The 17,064-nt window shown below is 42.7% G+C and overlaps 1 protein-coding gene across 1 annotated transcript; it reads left to right on the top strand.

The window, feature by feature from the left end:
- The first annotated feature begins 1,521 nt into the window (after nucleotides 1-1,521).
- LOC129250058 (uncharacterized) lies at nucleotides 1,522-3,603 on the top strand. Its single transcript, XM_054889701.1, has one exon. It carries the CDS (start codon nucleotides 1,522-1,524, stop codon nucleotides 3,601-3,603), a length of 2,082 nt encoding a protein of 693 aa, XP_054745676.1.
- The last annotated feature ends 13,461 nt before the right edge of the window (nucleotides 3,604-17,064 follow it).

Below are 17,064 nucleotides of genomic sequence, written 5' to 3'. Positions count from 1 at the left end.
GCAGTGTAGAAGGGTTACTATTTTGTAGATTTCCTTGTTATTGTCTTGCTGCTTTAGTTCTATAGCGAAAAGCGGGAGAGGTTGTTTTGTGTTACTGCGTTGAATGTTGTGTATATTTAGCACTTCATGACCAAGTTCTGCTAGTTCCATTATGATTTCGTTTTTGTCGGTTGCATGATGAACGTTGCGAAGTATTACTTTGAAGCCTCGTTGGTCTTTAGGTCTAAATGTGTAGAATTTTGTTTCTTTATCTTTTAATAGTTTCAGAATGTTTGTGTAGTGAATGCTTTCTTGTGGTTGGATTTTAATTTCATTTGTTGAGAGTGCTTTAAGTTCGTATTTTGTATCAGTTAGTGATTTAAGGGCTGTTGTTAATGCATGTACATTTTCAACGTTTTGCACATAGATGGGTGGTGGTTTAAGTTTGCGTTGTTCTGTTTGGATTTGTGGTTTTGTTTTCGGTTCTGTCCCACTGTCAGTATGTAGTTCATTCGTTTCAGGTTCTTGTGCTAGCAACTCAAAACGATTGCTTGAATTAGGCTTGTCCAGCCAGTACTCTTTGAGTGTCTTTTGTGCAGTGCCTTGAGTTTTGTTTTTATGTTTTTTATTAGTGTTCGTCTGTTCGTTTGAGTTGTTTGGGGACTGTCCGTCGCGGTGTCGTTTTAGGTTTTCTTGCTTATTTGATTCTTTGGGGCTAATGGTGTAAATATTTTGTACTTGCGATGTTGTGGAAGTTTTTGAAGTTACTGCCGAAGAGCAAATCAGATGTGCCAGGGAACATACTGATGTTGTAGCTGCTGTGTTTGCTGTTGTTGTTGTGTTGGTTGTTGATGTCGTTGTGAGAGGAAGAGTGGAGAGAGCGACCTGTTGGCTTGGTATTGTTAACAAAGTGGAGGAGGATGTACCGGTTGATGTTTTAGATATGTGCGGGAGGATTGGAGTTGATGGTGATGCGCACTGGGCACTCCAGGGAGTATTGATATTAATATCTCTATCAGGCGCGTTAAGGCAACTGTTACCTTGGATGTGGGTTGGTGCGTGTGAATATGTGAAGTATGCATTATTCACTTTTGTTTTTGTTTGAGGCTCTCACCTTAGAGTTTGAGCGTTATTCACGCTCATTTTTTTTTTTTTTTTTTTTTTTTTTTTTTTTTTTTGGTGTTTTAAGAAGTTAATGTGTTTTAGGAAATGTCAGTTGGCAACACTGAGTAAAATTGATTTATGCAGAGGCACAAAAAGCTTGCATATTTTTAGGCCGAGCTTATTGTAGCTGGCTGGGTTCGATTTTTGGTTTATTGTTTTAACGCCTTTGTTTGATGTTTTTGTTATTGTTTTATTTTTCACTTTGCTCAAGCTCTGAGCGCCAAATTTTTAATAAGGAGAATTTACTTTTATTGCACACTATTTGTATGTTATTTTATACACCACCGATTAAGAACATTTTCTTTAATCGGGTTTGCACAAATTTATATTTTTTTGCCACTTTATACTCAGGTAATTTTTCACATAAAAAATTCACTGATGGATTCACTTTCGGTTGGGTTAAGGGTTGAGCATGCTATTCAAGCACAGACTGGTCAGGCGTTAAGGCATAGCAAAAACGACAGTATTAGTCAAAGGAAAATCTTTGTCGCCTCCAAAGGCTCAACACGTGTTTGTGTATTTTGTGGATCACCCGAGCATGCAATTTATAGTTGTGAACTTTTCGAAAATTTAGATCCGAACTCGCGCCTGGGGGAAGTTAAGAAGCTTGCACTTTGTCTTAACTGCCTCAAGGCTGGCCATCAAATGCGGGACTGCAAATCCGGATCGTGCCGCACCTGCCAGTCGAAACACCACACGCTCCTGCATTTTAACCGGTCAACTGCTTCGTTAACCGATAGTCAAGCCGATGCTTCATCGGTGGCCACAATTCGATCCAGTGCTATGACTGCATCGATATCTGCTTCGCTTAATGCCCCCGTGTCTCCTTCTGATGCTGTGCTCCTAGCTACTGCCGTCATTCTTGTAAAAAATCGTGCTGGAATCTTCGTGTCCTGTCGCGCCCTTTTGGATTCTGGTTCCCAGTTGCACTTCGTCACAACTCGCTTCGCAAATCAACTTCAGCTATTCAAAACAAAAGCTTCTGCTACAGTCTCTGGAATTGAAGATGCCAACTTCCCAACGGAAGGTTACTCACTCGATCTCGTACTTAAGTCTCGGATTTCAGATTTTTCAACAAGCATCACTGCCCTTGTTGTGAAAACCATCACCGACAATCAACCTGGCTGCTCCGTGAGCACCAACGAGTGGAATGTTCCGTCGAACATACCACTAGCCGATCCTGGGTTCAACTTACCACAGCGTATTGATCTGCTCATCGGAGCAGGACTGTTCTTCGATCTACTTTGTGTGGGTCAGATACGCTTAGGATCTGGTTTACCACTACTTCAGAAAACTCGTCTCGGATGGGTGCTATCTGGAGGTGGGCAACAAACTCCAAACCTGTCATCATTCGTCGTGAGGCAGAAATCCTCCAGTGGTCTCATTCCCAGCACTCGGCTGGACTATTTAGTACGTCGGTTTTGGGAGATCGAGCACATTTTCGAACCGATCTCTAAGGCCTCCCGAGAAGATCTTGACTGCGAAGCCCACTTCCAGGGAAATTATTTTCGATTGCCATCAGGTAAATACTCCGTTCGTCTGCCCATAAAACGCAGCATGGATCTCCTAGGAGACTCCTATTTACAAGCTCGTCAACGCTTTCAAGGTCTGGAACGAAAATGTGCCCGTAACCCTGATCTAAAGGCAGAATACAGTAGGTTTATTAAGGAATATCTGGACCTCATCCACATGTCGCTGGTTTCCAACGAGGTTGTACAACAATGCAAGTACTTCCTGCCACATCATTGCGTTATCAAGGATGACAGTAGTACAACAAAATTGAGGGTGGTTTTTGATGGATCTGCAATCACTACCTCAGGTTTTTCGTTAAATGACCTACTCATGGCAGGCCCAACTATTCAACCGAAGCTTTTTCATATTCTCATTAGATTTCGTACTTTTCCTATAGCACTTACTGCAGACATCTGTAAGATGTATAGGTGTGTTCGCGTCACTCCACCGGACAACATGCTCCAATGTATTTTGTGGCGAGAATCTCCACAAGAAGACTTTCGCATCTATAAGCTCGACACGGTGACGTATGGAACTAAGCCTGCAGCGTTTCTAGCCATCCGAGCCATGCACCAACTCGCAGCAGACGAATCCTCGACTTATCCCATTGGAGCAGAAGCGGTACTTCGGGACTTCTATGTAGATGACCTGATAACTGGGGGCGATTCAATGGCAGAAGTACTCAACATTAAACTGCAAACAACTAGCCTTCTTACCCGAGGAAGCTTCAAGTTACGCAAATGGTGCTCTAATAGCCCTGAGATTCTTCGTGATATTCCTGACGTAGACAAGGAAAAGTTTCTTAAGTTTGACGATGGCAGTGACATCACCAAAGCACTGGGGCTTGTCTGGGACCCGCACAAGGACAAATTGCTATTTTCATTTGTACCACAAAGAGAATTCGGAAAAAACTCCAAACGCTCTGCTTTGTCTACACTAGCTCGATGATACGATCCCCTTGGACTAATGGGGCCCACGCTGACCAAGGCGAAGATTCTTCTGCAACGAATGTGGAGAGATAAGCTCGAGTGGGATGAGAGTCTGCCACAATCGTTAGACACTGCTTGGTCTGCTTTTTGCACTGGATTTGCAGACATGCAGTATTTATCATTTCCTCGTTACGTTTTTCAGTCTGAAGCTATTAGAGAAATCCATGCATTTTGCGATGCAAGCCTTGAAGCTTATGGGACTTGTGTTTACACGCGATCAACCAAGGACAACAACATACAAGTTCACCTATTATGTTCAAAGGTCCGTGTCTCTCCACTAAAGACCGTCACCATACCCAAGCTAGAACTCTGTGCAGCAACATTGCTCGCACAGCTAATGGGTGAGTTTACAAAAATGAAACTTTTTAATTGTTCATTTCATTGTTGGTCAGATTCCTCCACTGTCCTTTCGTGGCTGCGAGAAGAACCGTCAAGGTTTAACGTTTTTGTCGCCAATCGGGTTTCCACCATACATCAACTGACAGAGGGTATGCAATGGCACTATGTTCCTACAGCAATGAACCCGGCTGACATTTTATCGAAGGGAGCTACACCCCGGAAACTTCTAGGATCGAAACTTTGGATGCACGGCCCACCCTTTTTGCTAGAAGCGGAGGACAACTGGCCACGCATGTGCTCACCACAACCAAAACTTCCCGAAATTCGACAAAGGGTTTTGCTTTCTGCAAATAACCATATAGACATTTCCCTCTCTTTCAAATACATTAACTCATTCGGAACAATGCAGCGAATTTTTGGGTATGTCAGCAAATTTATTAACATCAAAAAATCGCCAAGGTCATCGCAACTTAAGGCTGAAGACATTCATCAGGGAACTCAACTTCTTATTCGCATAGTACAAAGAGCGCAATTGTGGCCGGAGTACACTGTATTGCAAGCCAATAAATGTGTCCCTAATTCGAGCAGCATTGCCTCGTTATCGCCATTCCTTGATGACTTCGGAATTATTAGAGTCGGTGGACTATTAAAAAATTCGATGCTTAGCTTTTCATCGCGCCATCCATGCATTCTACCGAAGGATCATCCACTGACGTACGCAATAATCACCTATTTTCATCGTAAGCATCACCATGCAGATCCTCAAGCTTTACTCGCCTTTATTCGTATGCAGTTTTGGCCAATAGGTGGCAGGAAAACAACAGCTCGCGTTCTACAAAAATGCATTATCTGTCTCAAATCAAGACCGAAACTCGTCGAGCACATAATGGCTGATCTGCCCAAGGAACGCGTTCAGGCTTCGCGGCCCTTCATAGTCACCGGTGTGGATTACTGCGGCCCGTTTCATTACAAGCCTGAAGTGCGCAACAAATCGCCACAAAAATGTTATGTTAGCGTGTTCATATGCTTCGCTACAAAAGCTGTTTGGATGGAGTTGGTAAGAGACCTTTCAACGGGTGCATTTATTGACGCATTAAAAAGATTCATAGCCACGCGTGGAATACCAAGATGTATCTGGTCTGACAATGCAACGAGTTTTGTAGGCGCTAAGAACGAGCTTAAGGAACTACGAGACTTAGTTCTCAATGAAAAACACCGCAGCAAACTTCACAACTTTTGCCTCAGTAATGGTTTCGATTGGCGCTTCATTCCCCTTCGCTCCCCGCACTTTGGCGGTTTGTGGGAAGCAGCCGTAAAGACAGCCAAGCAACATTTCTATCGTTCCGCTAGCTCATCAATTCTTGGGTTTGATGAATTGCGTACATTGGTATGTGAAATCTCTGCAGTGATTAATTCGCGTCCTCTTACCCCTCTTTCAGAAAATCCAGAGGATTTGGATGTCCTAACACCAGGGCATTTTTTGATTGGTGGTCCTCTGACAGCTCTTCCTGAACCGGATCTCACGGCGCTAAATTACTCGCGACTTGATCGATGGCAACGTGTAACATATATACAACAAGTCTTTTGGAGGCGGTGGACTCAAGAGTATCTCACTCTTCTCCAGCAACGCGCAAAATGCCTTACGCCTCAAGCCAATATCCAAGTCAATGATGTCGTGTGCATAAAGGAAGAAAATTCACCGCCCTTGAAGTGGCCTCTAGCACGAGTAATTGAAGTTATCCCTGGAGCAGATGGTGTCGTACGAGTGGCACTTTTGCGAACATCTAGTGGCATAAAGCGTCGAGCCGTAAACAAACTGTGTGTTCTCCCGGTAAAGGATTCTGTTGAAAGCCGTGACCTTTCAACGGGGGGGAGGATGTTCGGAGCCGCGGATGGTCTGCCCTAATGCACCTACATATGAACATTAGCATACAAGCACATATGTACGTACATACAGATGTGTGCACATACATATTTTTCTTATGTATCACTATGTTGTGCCGGTACATAGAAATTTATGTAATTATTATGTTTTTTATTTCTGTTATTCCTTGGAATCCGTTCTTCGTTGTTATGCATAAATATGTCACACAGCAAGTAAGTTAGGCAGTCTTGTACAAACATTTGAAAATAAATAGTCGAACAAAACAGGAATCGTTTTTCTTTTAACATAACGCTACTAAAAAGGCTTAGCTAGCTCTAACATATATATAATAAGAATATATATAAGATATAATAATAATAATATATAATAAAGTAATATATAATTAATATAAAAAGTCAAAAGAAAATTAGGTACACACATTTTTTATATAAAATTTTTTTGTTTCGTTTAAAGTTTTGCATAAATCTTAAATTATAAACAATAATAGAAAAAAACATTAAATTCCGAAAGGATGAGCATAAAGTATACTTTGATGCCAGTTAACTTATTCTTATTTATGGAAACAATAAAATATTCACCTCCAAAAAAGTTAATGTACTTAGAAATACAAAACTTTTAACTCAATAAATCTAACACTTCTCTTGACATCATAGATTTCTTTTTACATGGTAATTTTCGTAGACTAGATATAAATGGATCGGAATTAAGAAGAAGCCTGTGCAAAAGATCGGTGTTAGTTACAGTTCTTGGGTGCTTTCTGGTATTGTCACGTCTGAATTGTTTCACTAATTTATTACATGATTCAGCTGCTTTGAATTACTTAGTATTGCACGAATAGCGGAACTATCAACATTAGCTAGATCGGATAACCTGCGACGCTTTGTCCTCTTGCTGCAATCCTCAAAATCGTTTCTGTGTCTCTGCCTGTGTTCGCTCGGAGACGGATTCGTAGAGTTTGTCACCTCGCCCGACTCCCGCTTTTTCAACACACATAATTCGGTTTCAGTTAACCAATTACTGTACTTGGCAATCAGCCTTGTTTTTGATCATTGCACTTTTTTCCAGTATCGAGAAATCCGTGAATAGATCCAAGAAAACCGATTTTCAACGTCAAATGATTCCCGGTCATTTTCCCGAATCGAATTTCCCGAATGCCGCTGGCCCGAATGTCTAAAATTCCGAATAACCAAAATCCCGAATGCCATTTTCCCGAATGCCAGTTTCACGAATGGCTATGTCCCCGAAAAATAAAATTTTTTTTTATTAGTAATAAAGGACTTACTGCAATAAATTTTTGTAAAAAAAATTTTTGGATGATCTGCTATGTTTTTGAATATGACAACTGGTTCCCCTGGCATTGTATCCGCGGTAATTGTACGAACTGTACATTCTCCATTCCGAAGTTTCACGCAATCCCAATAAGCTTTTCCTTTACTTCTTTTTGATCGCTGATATAAATGACCGTCCAATATTAATTTCGTCCCTAATATTTCTCGTGCTGGTTCCATTGTGATACGAATATATGTAGAATTAAAATATAAAAATGTTCAAACACTAAAAATTTTATAAATAAATGTCGAGAACAAACAGAAGTTAAAAAGTAGAATGACAGTTGCATTCGTTTCTATGGTAACATTATTCTTCTGTTGGAACCATTTATGCGTCAATTATTTAAAAATATTCGGTAAATTAGTTATTCGGGAAATTGGTTTTCGGGAAAATGGATTCGGGAAACTGGCATTCGGGAAAATGGCATTCGGGATTTTGGTTACTCGGAATTTTAGACATTCGGGCCAGCGGCATTCGGGAAATTCGATTCGGGAAAATGACCGGATACCATATAACCATATAATCAGAACAAAAATATAAATCCAAGAGCATTCTTCACACCATGCGGATGCCACACTTGGAATTTACTTTTGATAGATGCAGCTAACTCTTCAACGACAGCCAAAATATTTTTCGGCCTTATCGATAAAATCTATGTGCTGTTTTCAAAGTCAAACAGCGTTGGGAGATAGTAAAAAGTAAATTAAAATTGACTTTACAAACTCTGTCTGAAACGAGATGGGAGAGTAGAATTGGGGCAGTAAAAGCAATATTTTTACAATTTGATGATGTCAGCGAATGTGTGAATGAACTGAAAAATAAAATTGATGATCCCGAAACTCTAAGCGACAGTGAAGCAGTCCTAAAGGAAATGTTAACTTTTGAGTTTATTGTTGCATTACACGTGTGGTATAAAGTTTTGCTACGTGTAAACAATATAAGTAAACTGTGGCAATCGGTTCAAGTCAACTTGCAAGTCGCTTTTGATACTTTACGTTCATTTTGTAGCGGGATTCAAGAAATGCGAAATACAGGATTTGAAAAAAGCGTAACAGAAGTTAGATTATTTGTGGAGAAAAGTACTTATGAAATTCAGTCTCAATTTAAGGAAAAAAGAATAGCCAGGAAAAAACGAATGCTTAGTTACGAACATACTGATGAACCAGTTGAATCTCCTGAAATGCAGTTCAGAGTTAGTTATTTTAACACAATGGTAGATGCTAGTAATAGTGATTAGGTACAAGACTTAGGGAAAGCGAAAACAGTGACATACAGCATTTCGAACTATATGAAGAACTTCAGCTCTTAGCAACTAATTCACTAGACTTTATCAACGACGCGAAACATCTCATCCAATACATTTTAGAAAATAATTTAGAAGAAATATATACAAATGTTTATATTACAATTAGAAGCATGCTCACAGTTCCGGTCAGCACAGCTTCCGCTGAGAGAAGCATCTCAAAGTTGAAATTGATAAAAATCTATTTGAGAAGCACAATGAGCTAAGACACACTATCCCCGTTATCAGTTCTGTCAATCGAAGCTGAAATAGCGGCTAGACTTAAATACGACACAATCCTGAAAAAATTGAGTGAGGCTAAAAGCCGAAAAGTTCGACCATTTTAATTTCTGTGTGTAATAATTTTTTGCCATCATTTTATTAACAATAAAACTCGTTATACGCATTCATTATTTTATAATTTGGCTCACTTAATTTTACGGTTTTGTTCACTGCGAAGCAGTTGATGTCGCGAAGTTGATGCCGCCGACGTACACATTTGGTCTAGCGCCGCCACTGCTCAAGACTTTTATTCTGGATAAAGCAATTGATATAATATTATACTTATATCCGAGACTCATGCAAGTCATAAAGCTTTTGTACATACACCCGATTACAACTTACACTGCACAAACCACCCAGAAATAAAGGATTACGGAGGAACTGCAATAATCATAAAAACTCATACTGCGAACATGTTGGTTATAGAAAAATCAGCATACTCGCAACGAAAGTTTCAATAAATAATTCAAAAGGACCAATAACAATATCAGCAGAATACTGCCCGCCAACATTCAATAATATAAAATACCAATATCTGGACTATTTAAACAGGCAAGGAAGTCGATGGAGGATGGTTCCATGAGTAGAAGTAATCGCAAGTGGGGACGAATTGTGTGGCCAGGACGATTCTTCTGCATATGGTTCAAGCAGCTCACAACTTCCGGGATTAGCCCAAGTATCTTCTGGGTAGCTTCCGAACACCCGTTCGGGAGTGAGCAAACGTGAGAAGGTGAAGCATTCCAGGATAGCTGGTTGTACGCTGGGCTTGGGGCCCGCCACTTAAAAATTCCCCCAATTAAAAGATTAAATATGCCTCGGATGAGAACTGCCTCTACTGATGACGACCCCTGCAAACGAATTAAGGATAATCATTTGAGGGCATGCACCTGGAATGTCCGGTCCTTTAATGGGGAAGTTGCCATAGCCCGGCTGGTTGATGTCCTCGTGAGAGTAAAGGCTGACATCACTGCCATTTAAGGGATGCCATGGATGAGGCTAGGCAAGAAAAAAAGGACCTTGCTACATCTACTACAGCTGCCATGTAAAATAGCGCTAATTCGGTGTCGGATTTGTTGTGGGAGAGAGACTTCGTCGCCAATCATCCTCATCAAAGGGCGATTTATTAACATCTCGCTCATTTGCGCCCACCCCATCAACGGAAGAGACGGATGATACGACCAAAGATTCCTTCTATGAGCTCCTAGAACGTTCCTATGAGCGGTGCCTATGTCACGACATAAAAATCGTGCTTGGCGACTTTAACGCCAAAGCGGTCAAGGAGGGAATTTTTGGTCGTACAGCTGGAAAATTCAGTCAGCACAACGAAACATTCGGAAACGGACAGAGGCTGATCGACTTCGCCGGGGTCCGAAACATGGTAGTCTGCAGCACCAGATTCCAGCATAAAAAGATACACCAAGCTACCTGGCTGTCTCCTAATCGGAAAACGCGAAACCAGATCCCTCATGTTGTGATAGATGGAAGACACGCTTCTAGTGTATTAGATGTACGTACGATCCGAATACCCAACATCGACTCGGATCATTACCTCGTGGCAGCCAAACGGCACTCACGCCTCTCTGCAGCAGAAAACGTACATCTACCTGCGGAAAGAATGCTGCAATCGACATCGAAAAACTGCAATCACAACAGACACCCAGAAGATTCGTCCCTCGACTCTCGCTCCTGCTCTCAGAGAGTACTGCCACTGAGAACAACAAACCGGCATGCACGAGCAATGGATCAACATTTGTCGTTCTCTACCTACCGCCACCGAAGAAGAAATCGGATTCCGGCGAGTCCAAAGAAACAGTTGGCACGACGAGGAATGTCGCAGAAAGAAAAGATGTTGCCTATAGAGCCGCGCTGCGATCGGGCGCAACGCGAGCCATATGGAATCGCTACCGGGAGCTTAGAAAGTAAGAGAGTTGTATTAACAGAAAGAAGAGACGAGAGGCCGAAATACGTGATAGCGAGGAGCTTGTGATGCTGGCCAATAGGAACCACCCGACAACTCTACCAGAAAGTTCGGCGGCTTACAGAAGGTTTTAAGACCGGGGCGTTTTCCTGTATCTGCTGAATGACATCCAGAGCATACTTAAATTATGAAGGGAACACTTCTCGAACCTGTTAAATAGTGACAACTGCGTGCGGAATTGTCGTTCCGTTACCCGACAATGACGAGGTGAGAATAGCGATAACGTAGATAACGAACAATAAACCCGAGGGCGCTAACGGACTGCCGGGTGAGCTATTCAAACATGGCGGCGAGGAACTGGTAGAGTGCATGCAAAATATGGTCGGATGAAAGCTTGCCTGCCAATTGGAACTTACGTGTGCTCTGCCCCATCCATAAGAAGGGTAGTCCTACAATCTGTGCCAATTATCACGGGATTAGTCTTCTAAATATCGCCTATAAGGTTCTAGCGAGCGTATTGTGTGAAAGGTTGAAGCCCACCATCAACCAACTGATTGGACCTTATCAGTGTGGCTTTAGACCAGGGAAGTCTACCATCGACCAAATAAAAAAAAAACGCCAAATCTTGAAGAAGGACCCATGAAAGAAGAATCGACATACACCATCTTTTCGTCGACTTCAAAGCTGCCTTCGACAATATGAAAAGGAGTTATCTGTATGCCGCGATGTCTGGGTTTGATATCCCCACAAAACTAGTACGGCTTTGCTAGATGACGTTGTTCAACACCAGAAGCGCCGTCAGAATTGGGAAGGACCTCCCCGAGGCGTTTGATACCAAGCGAGGTTTCAGACAGGATGACTTGCTGTCGTGTGACTTCTTTAACCGGATGTTAGAGAGAATCGAACGAGCCGCAGAACTTAATCGCTCAGGCACAATATTTATAAGATCGTATAATTGTTGGCGTATGCCGATGATATTGACATCATCGGCCTTAACAATCGCGCTGTTAGTTCCAAACTGGATAAAGAGGGAAAGCGAATGGGTCTGGTGTTGGACGAGGGCAAAATGTAGTACCTCCTGTCATCAAACAAACAGTCGGCGCACTCGCGTATCGGCACCCACGCCACTGTTGACAGTTATGATTTCGAGGTTGTAAAAGACTTCATTTATTTAGGAACCAGTATTAACACCATTAACAATGTCAGCCTGGAAATCGAACGTAGAATCTCTCTTGCTAACAAGTGCTACTTTGGACAAAGTATTCGATGCGGTACCAGCTGGTGGTAGCAGAGGAAGAATAAGGCCTCCTTTGCGTTTGAAAGATCAGGTGGAGAAGGACTTGACTTCATTTGGTGTGTCCAACTCGGCTATAATAGCGTAAGCGGTTATCGCGCCAATTAAGAAGAGAAGAAGAAGGAAGAGTATATAATGGTGATGATGACTACAATGCAAAAAATTACGTTTGGGGTTCGAAGGTTAACAACTTCGATATGTGGTTTCAACAGGACGGTGCCACTTGTCATACAGCTAACGAAATAATGGCTCTTTTGCGCGAAAAATTTGATGGCCGATGTCAATTGGCCGCCAAGATTATGGACTTCTTTCTTTGGGGTTATTTTAAAGAAAAGGTGTACGTCGATAAGCCAGCAAAAATTCAAGAGCTAAAGGATGAGATAGTTCGGCACATTAACGGCATAGAGCCGCAATTATGCCTCAGCGTCATCGAAAAGTTGGATCATCGGATAGAGGTGTGCCGCCAAGACCGTGGCGGCCATTTGGCCGATATTTTATTCCATACGTAATTGAACTATACCAATATTATCATAATAAAGAGAAATGACAAGAATTTCCTAAAAAAAATTGTATTTTATTCAAAATCAGCACCGGCCCTTGAAACTTAACCACAATTTATATTAAAAAACCACCAGATTTAATTGATTTGTGCATTGTTAAAAATATTCCCCAAACTCATCTGACCATTAAATCATGTTTTGAGCTATCGTCGGATCATTCGCCACTTCTAATAACAATTCTTGGAACTTCGCACGAAGAAACTTTCACAGGACAATATAATAATAAAACGGACTGGACCTATTTTCGACAAAGTGTAGAATTACCAATGGTGTGGTAATAAATATTTCATTAAAAAGGAAAACGAAATTGACTCAGCAATAGCTTTTTTCAACGATTCCACCATCAAAGCCCTCACCCTTTCGACACCAACTAAAACAATTCAACAAAAATATAGAAAAAAGGGAAACTCCGTAAACATGTCCGCCCCTCCAAACAAAATTATTACGAAAAGAAGGCGTCCAGCAGGGTCTTATTTAGACTAGGAGAGGTAGCAACAGACCAGCTAACCGAAGACCAGGCTAAATCGCTAGAGTGGGCAAAGGGAGTAATATCCGACTTGGGAAAACCGGCGGATGCTACTCCCAAAAGACAACGGTCTTCAGAGCAGACACTGGAAAGGGCCGCCAAAAGACAGAAGGTAGGTGGCCAAAAACATCCAACCTTTAGTGAGGTGGTAAAAGGCGGCGGTGAGATACTGGCCGTCATCGACAAAGGAGAGGAGGAAGGAGTGATTCCTAAGGAAAAATGGAGGTGGATTGAGGAGGCTATCGCCGAAGTGTACCTCCAGATCCTAGAGGAACACCCTGGACCCCCTCCCATTTGTCATGACGCAGGCTGGTATCAAGGTAGAGCTAAACTCATCGCCTGCGAAGACACTAGGTCAGCCACGCTTTACAGGTTGGCCGTAAACAAGATAGGAGAGGTTTGGCCGGGTGCCAAACTCGATGCGGTCAGCAAGGATGAAATTCCAAGCAGGCCTCGAGCTCGAGTTTGGATTCCGGCCAAGCCGGCAGAGCCAAACAAAATTGAGGAAATTTTCAAATACTGCAACAGAGACCTGCCAACGCATAATTGGAAGGTAGGTAGAATAGAGGAGCCAGTAGAAGGTAGGCGACAGGTGATGCTCATCCTCAATGGAGAATCGCTCGGCCCACTGGCGCAGAAAAACAATGTCGTGAGGTTCGGGTTCGTTGACGCAACCATTCAAATCTATCGCAGCGACGAGCCAGCTTTGAACTCAGATGAGGAGAGTGACAAAGCCAGCTTGCGGAGCGATACTGCAGAAGGGTTGGCCAACAGCCAATGCTCAACCGACTCGGAGAGGCTGACCGGTGTGGGGCCGCTGTTTAACGAAGATGATCTCCTCGCTGACATTGAGGGTGGGGAGATCTCGGAAGAGGACGTCGAGGTCACGATGGTGGAGATGAAACGGACAGATTCTCATGAAGCTGATCCAAATTAATCTCCACCACTCCAAACTTGCGTTCGCGCATCTTTCTGTCCGCTTGGCTGCCGGTGAACTTGACATAGCCCTCATTCAAGAGCCGTGGATATACGGCAATAAAATCTGCGGCCTCGGAGTAAAGGGCTTTAAACTGATTGCCGTACAACACAGAGGTAAGATCCGTAGCTGCATCCTCGCTAAAAATAATATAAATCTTCTTGCTCCCACAGCTTAGTAGCGGCGACATGGTAGCGGCAAGCATCGAGCTCGGGAAAACCGGTTTTTGGCTAGCCTCCGCCTATATGGCCTATGACAGGGATGCTCCGCCGGACGAAGTCCGTTCTCTGGTGCAAGAGGCAGCCCGGAAGAACAAACATTTGGTTGTCTCCTGCGACGCAAATGCTCACAACAACCTGTGGGGAAGCAGCGACACTAACGCTAGAGGTGAGTCACTACTGGACTTTATCTTAGAAAATATAAAAAGAAGAACAAACATTTGGTTGTCTCCTGCGACGCAAATGCTCACAACATCCTGTGGGGAAGCAGCAACACTAACGCTAGAGGTGAGTCACTACTGGACTTTATCTTAGAAAATAGAATTAGTGTTTTGAATATAGGTTCAGAGCCGACTTTTGTTACTATGAACAGAGAGGAAGTTTTGGACATCACCCTGGCTTCCGACATGTTCTCTAATCTCATTAAAAGATGGCGAGTTTCAAACGAAAATTCGTTCTCAGACCATCGGTATATTGAATTCGAAATCGACACTAGGTCTCCCCAAGTTAGTCAGTTCAGGAATATACGGAAAACTGACTGGGGAGTTTACAATAAAAAATTAAGAGCTCTACTGCCAAAGAAAGCCCCCAAAAACCCCACTACTTGTGGGGAGTTGGAGAAACTGGTTAATAAGGTAACTAAAGCAATGAATAACTCGTTAGCAGCCAGCTGTCCGGTTGTCCGACCCAGAGGGAAGTCTAAACCACCTTGGTGGTCCAAGCAGCTAACCTCGCTACGACAATCCCATAGAACACTATTTAATCTGGCCAAGGCCACGAGAAGGTCAGAGGACTGGCAAGCCTATAAGGCTGAATTGAAAAACTACAAAAAAGCAGTTAGAACTGCGCAGCGTGAATCATGGCAAAATTATTGCAAAGAAATTGAAGACACTTCAGAAGCGGCCAGATTAAGAAACATTCTCTCAAAGACGCCATGCAACCTAGGCTACCTACAAGGTCAAGGGAATACATGGACTACGTGAAGTGAGGAATCATTAGGTCTTCTCCTAGACACAACACTTTCCAGGAAACAAGCCGGTGGAACAAAACCATTCCGCCAATAATGAAAGGCAATCCGACCTAGGAAATCTCTTAGTTACACACTCAAAAATCGAATGGGCTATTAATAATTTTGGTCCTTATAAATCGCCAGGAACGGACGGTATCTACCCCGCTGAACTGCAGCAATCACGGGGCATTGTACTACCATATATCAAAATTGTCATTAGAAGTTGTCTTAACATGGGCTACATTCCGCTAGAATGGAGGGAGGCAAAAGTCTCCTTCATACCCAAGGCAGGTAGGTCCTCACACACTAACCCTAAAGACTTCAGATCCATTAGTCTAACGTCTTTTCTTTTCAAGATCCTGGAGAGAATAATAGATGAATACATACGGGGTGTCGTGCCTTTAAATAGGCTCTCTTCGGCGCAACATGCCTATACTAAAGAGAAGTCCACAGAAACCGCCTTACACTCACTAGTCGGGTTGGTGGAAAAAAGCTTATCAGGCAAAGAGTTTGCATTGGTTGCTTTCGTAGACATAGAAGGCGCCTTCAACAATATAAATGCAAACGCTATAGTAGATTCATTAGAAGATTTTGGAGTTGAACCACATGTCGTAGCCCTGATAGAAGATATACTCATCAAAAGAAAGGTAACGGCTAAATTAGGAAGCACTACTCTAAGCAGAAAGGTCTGCAGGGGCACACCGCAAGGTGGACTCCTCTCCCATCTTCTTTGGATTTTGGCAGTAAGCTCCTTGTTGCTGACCCTGGAAAGAGGGGGTTGCCACGTCACAGCTTACGCAGATGACGTAGCAATCGCCGTTAAAGGCAAATATCCTAACACCCTTATGGATATTCTGCGCTCTAACATGGCCACGCTTAGAAGCTGGACTGAGAGCAGGGGACTCGATATAAACCCCTCAAAAACTCAAATAATTATCTTTAAAAAGAAATATAGGCTCCCTATAATCTCCCCGCTAACTTTTAAGGGTGTGGAGATTCCTTTGAAAGAGAACGTTAAGTACCTAGGACTCATATTAGACAGGAAACTCACGTGGAAATCTAATATTGAGGAAAGAGTAAAGAAGGCCAACGTTGCATTATACACTTGCAAAAAAGCGGTCGGTATCAAATGGGGACTAACACCCCGTATTACGCACTGGCTCTATACTTCGGTAGTTAGGCCAATCTTAATGTACGGAATACTTGTATGGTGGCCATCTGCTCAAAAGGCGACTTACGCTTAAACCATGAGTAAGGTCCAAAGAACAGCTTTTTTGTGCATCTCTGGCGCTTTAAGGACTACTCCAAACAAAGCGCTGGAAGTGCTAATCAACTTACCTGCCCTAAATCTGGTAGGAAAACACGTGGCCGCCGCCTCGGCGCTCAGATTAAAAAGTATGGCGCTATGGAAAGACCGGTGCTTTGGCCACGCTTCCATTTTGCACTCTCTGAATAGTCATAAACAAGAAATAGACTACTCTATCCCTAGACTCACCTTTGAAAGACTCTTCAAGACGAGTATACCGTCAAGAAGGGAGTGGCATACAAGAAGGCCATGGAGAAGGGGGGGAATTAAACTTTTACCATATACAGATGGCTCCAAGCTAGACGATAAGGTTGGCTACGGAGTTTTCTCGAAGGAATTAGGACTGGAACTATCCGTTCGACTACCAGACTACTGCAGCGTCTATCAGGCAGAGGTATTAGCTATAAAAGAAGTGGCTACATACCTAAATACGCACGCCCTAACAAAAACGATTATAAATATATTCTCGGATAGCCAGGCGGCCATCAAATCAATG

Source organism: Anastrepha obliqua, chromosome 6 (genome assembly GCF_027943255.1).
Source record: "Anastrepha obliqua isolate idAnaObli1 chromosome 6, idAnaObli1_1.0, whole genome shotgun sequence".
NCBI lineage: Eukaryota > Metazoa > Arthropoda > Insecta > Diptera > Tephritidae > Anastrepha > Anastrepha obliqua.
Note: the sequence above shows the minus strand (reverse complement) of the source record. Positions and strands in the feature narration are given on the sequence as shown.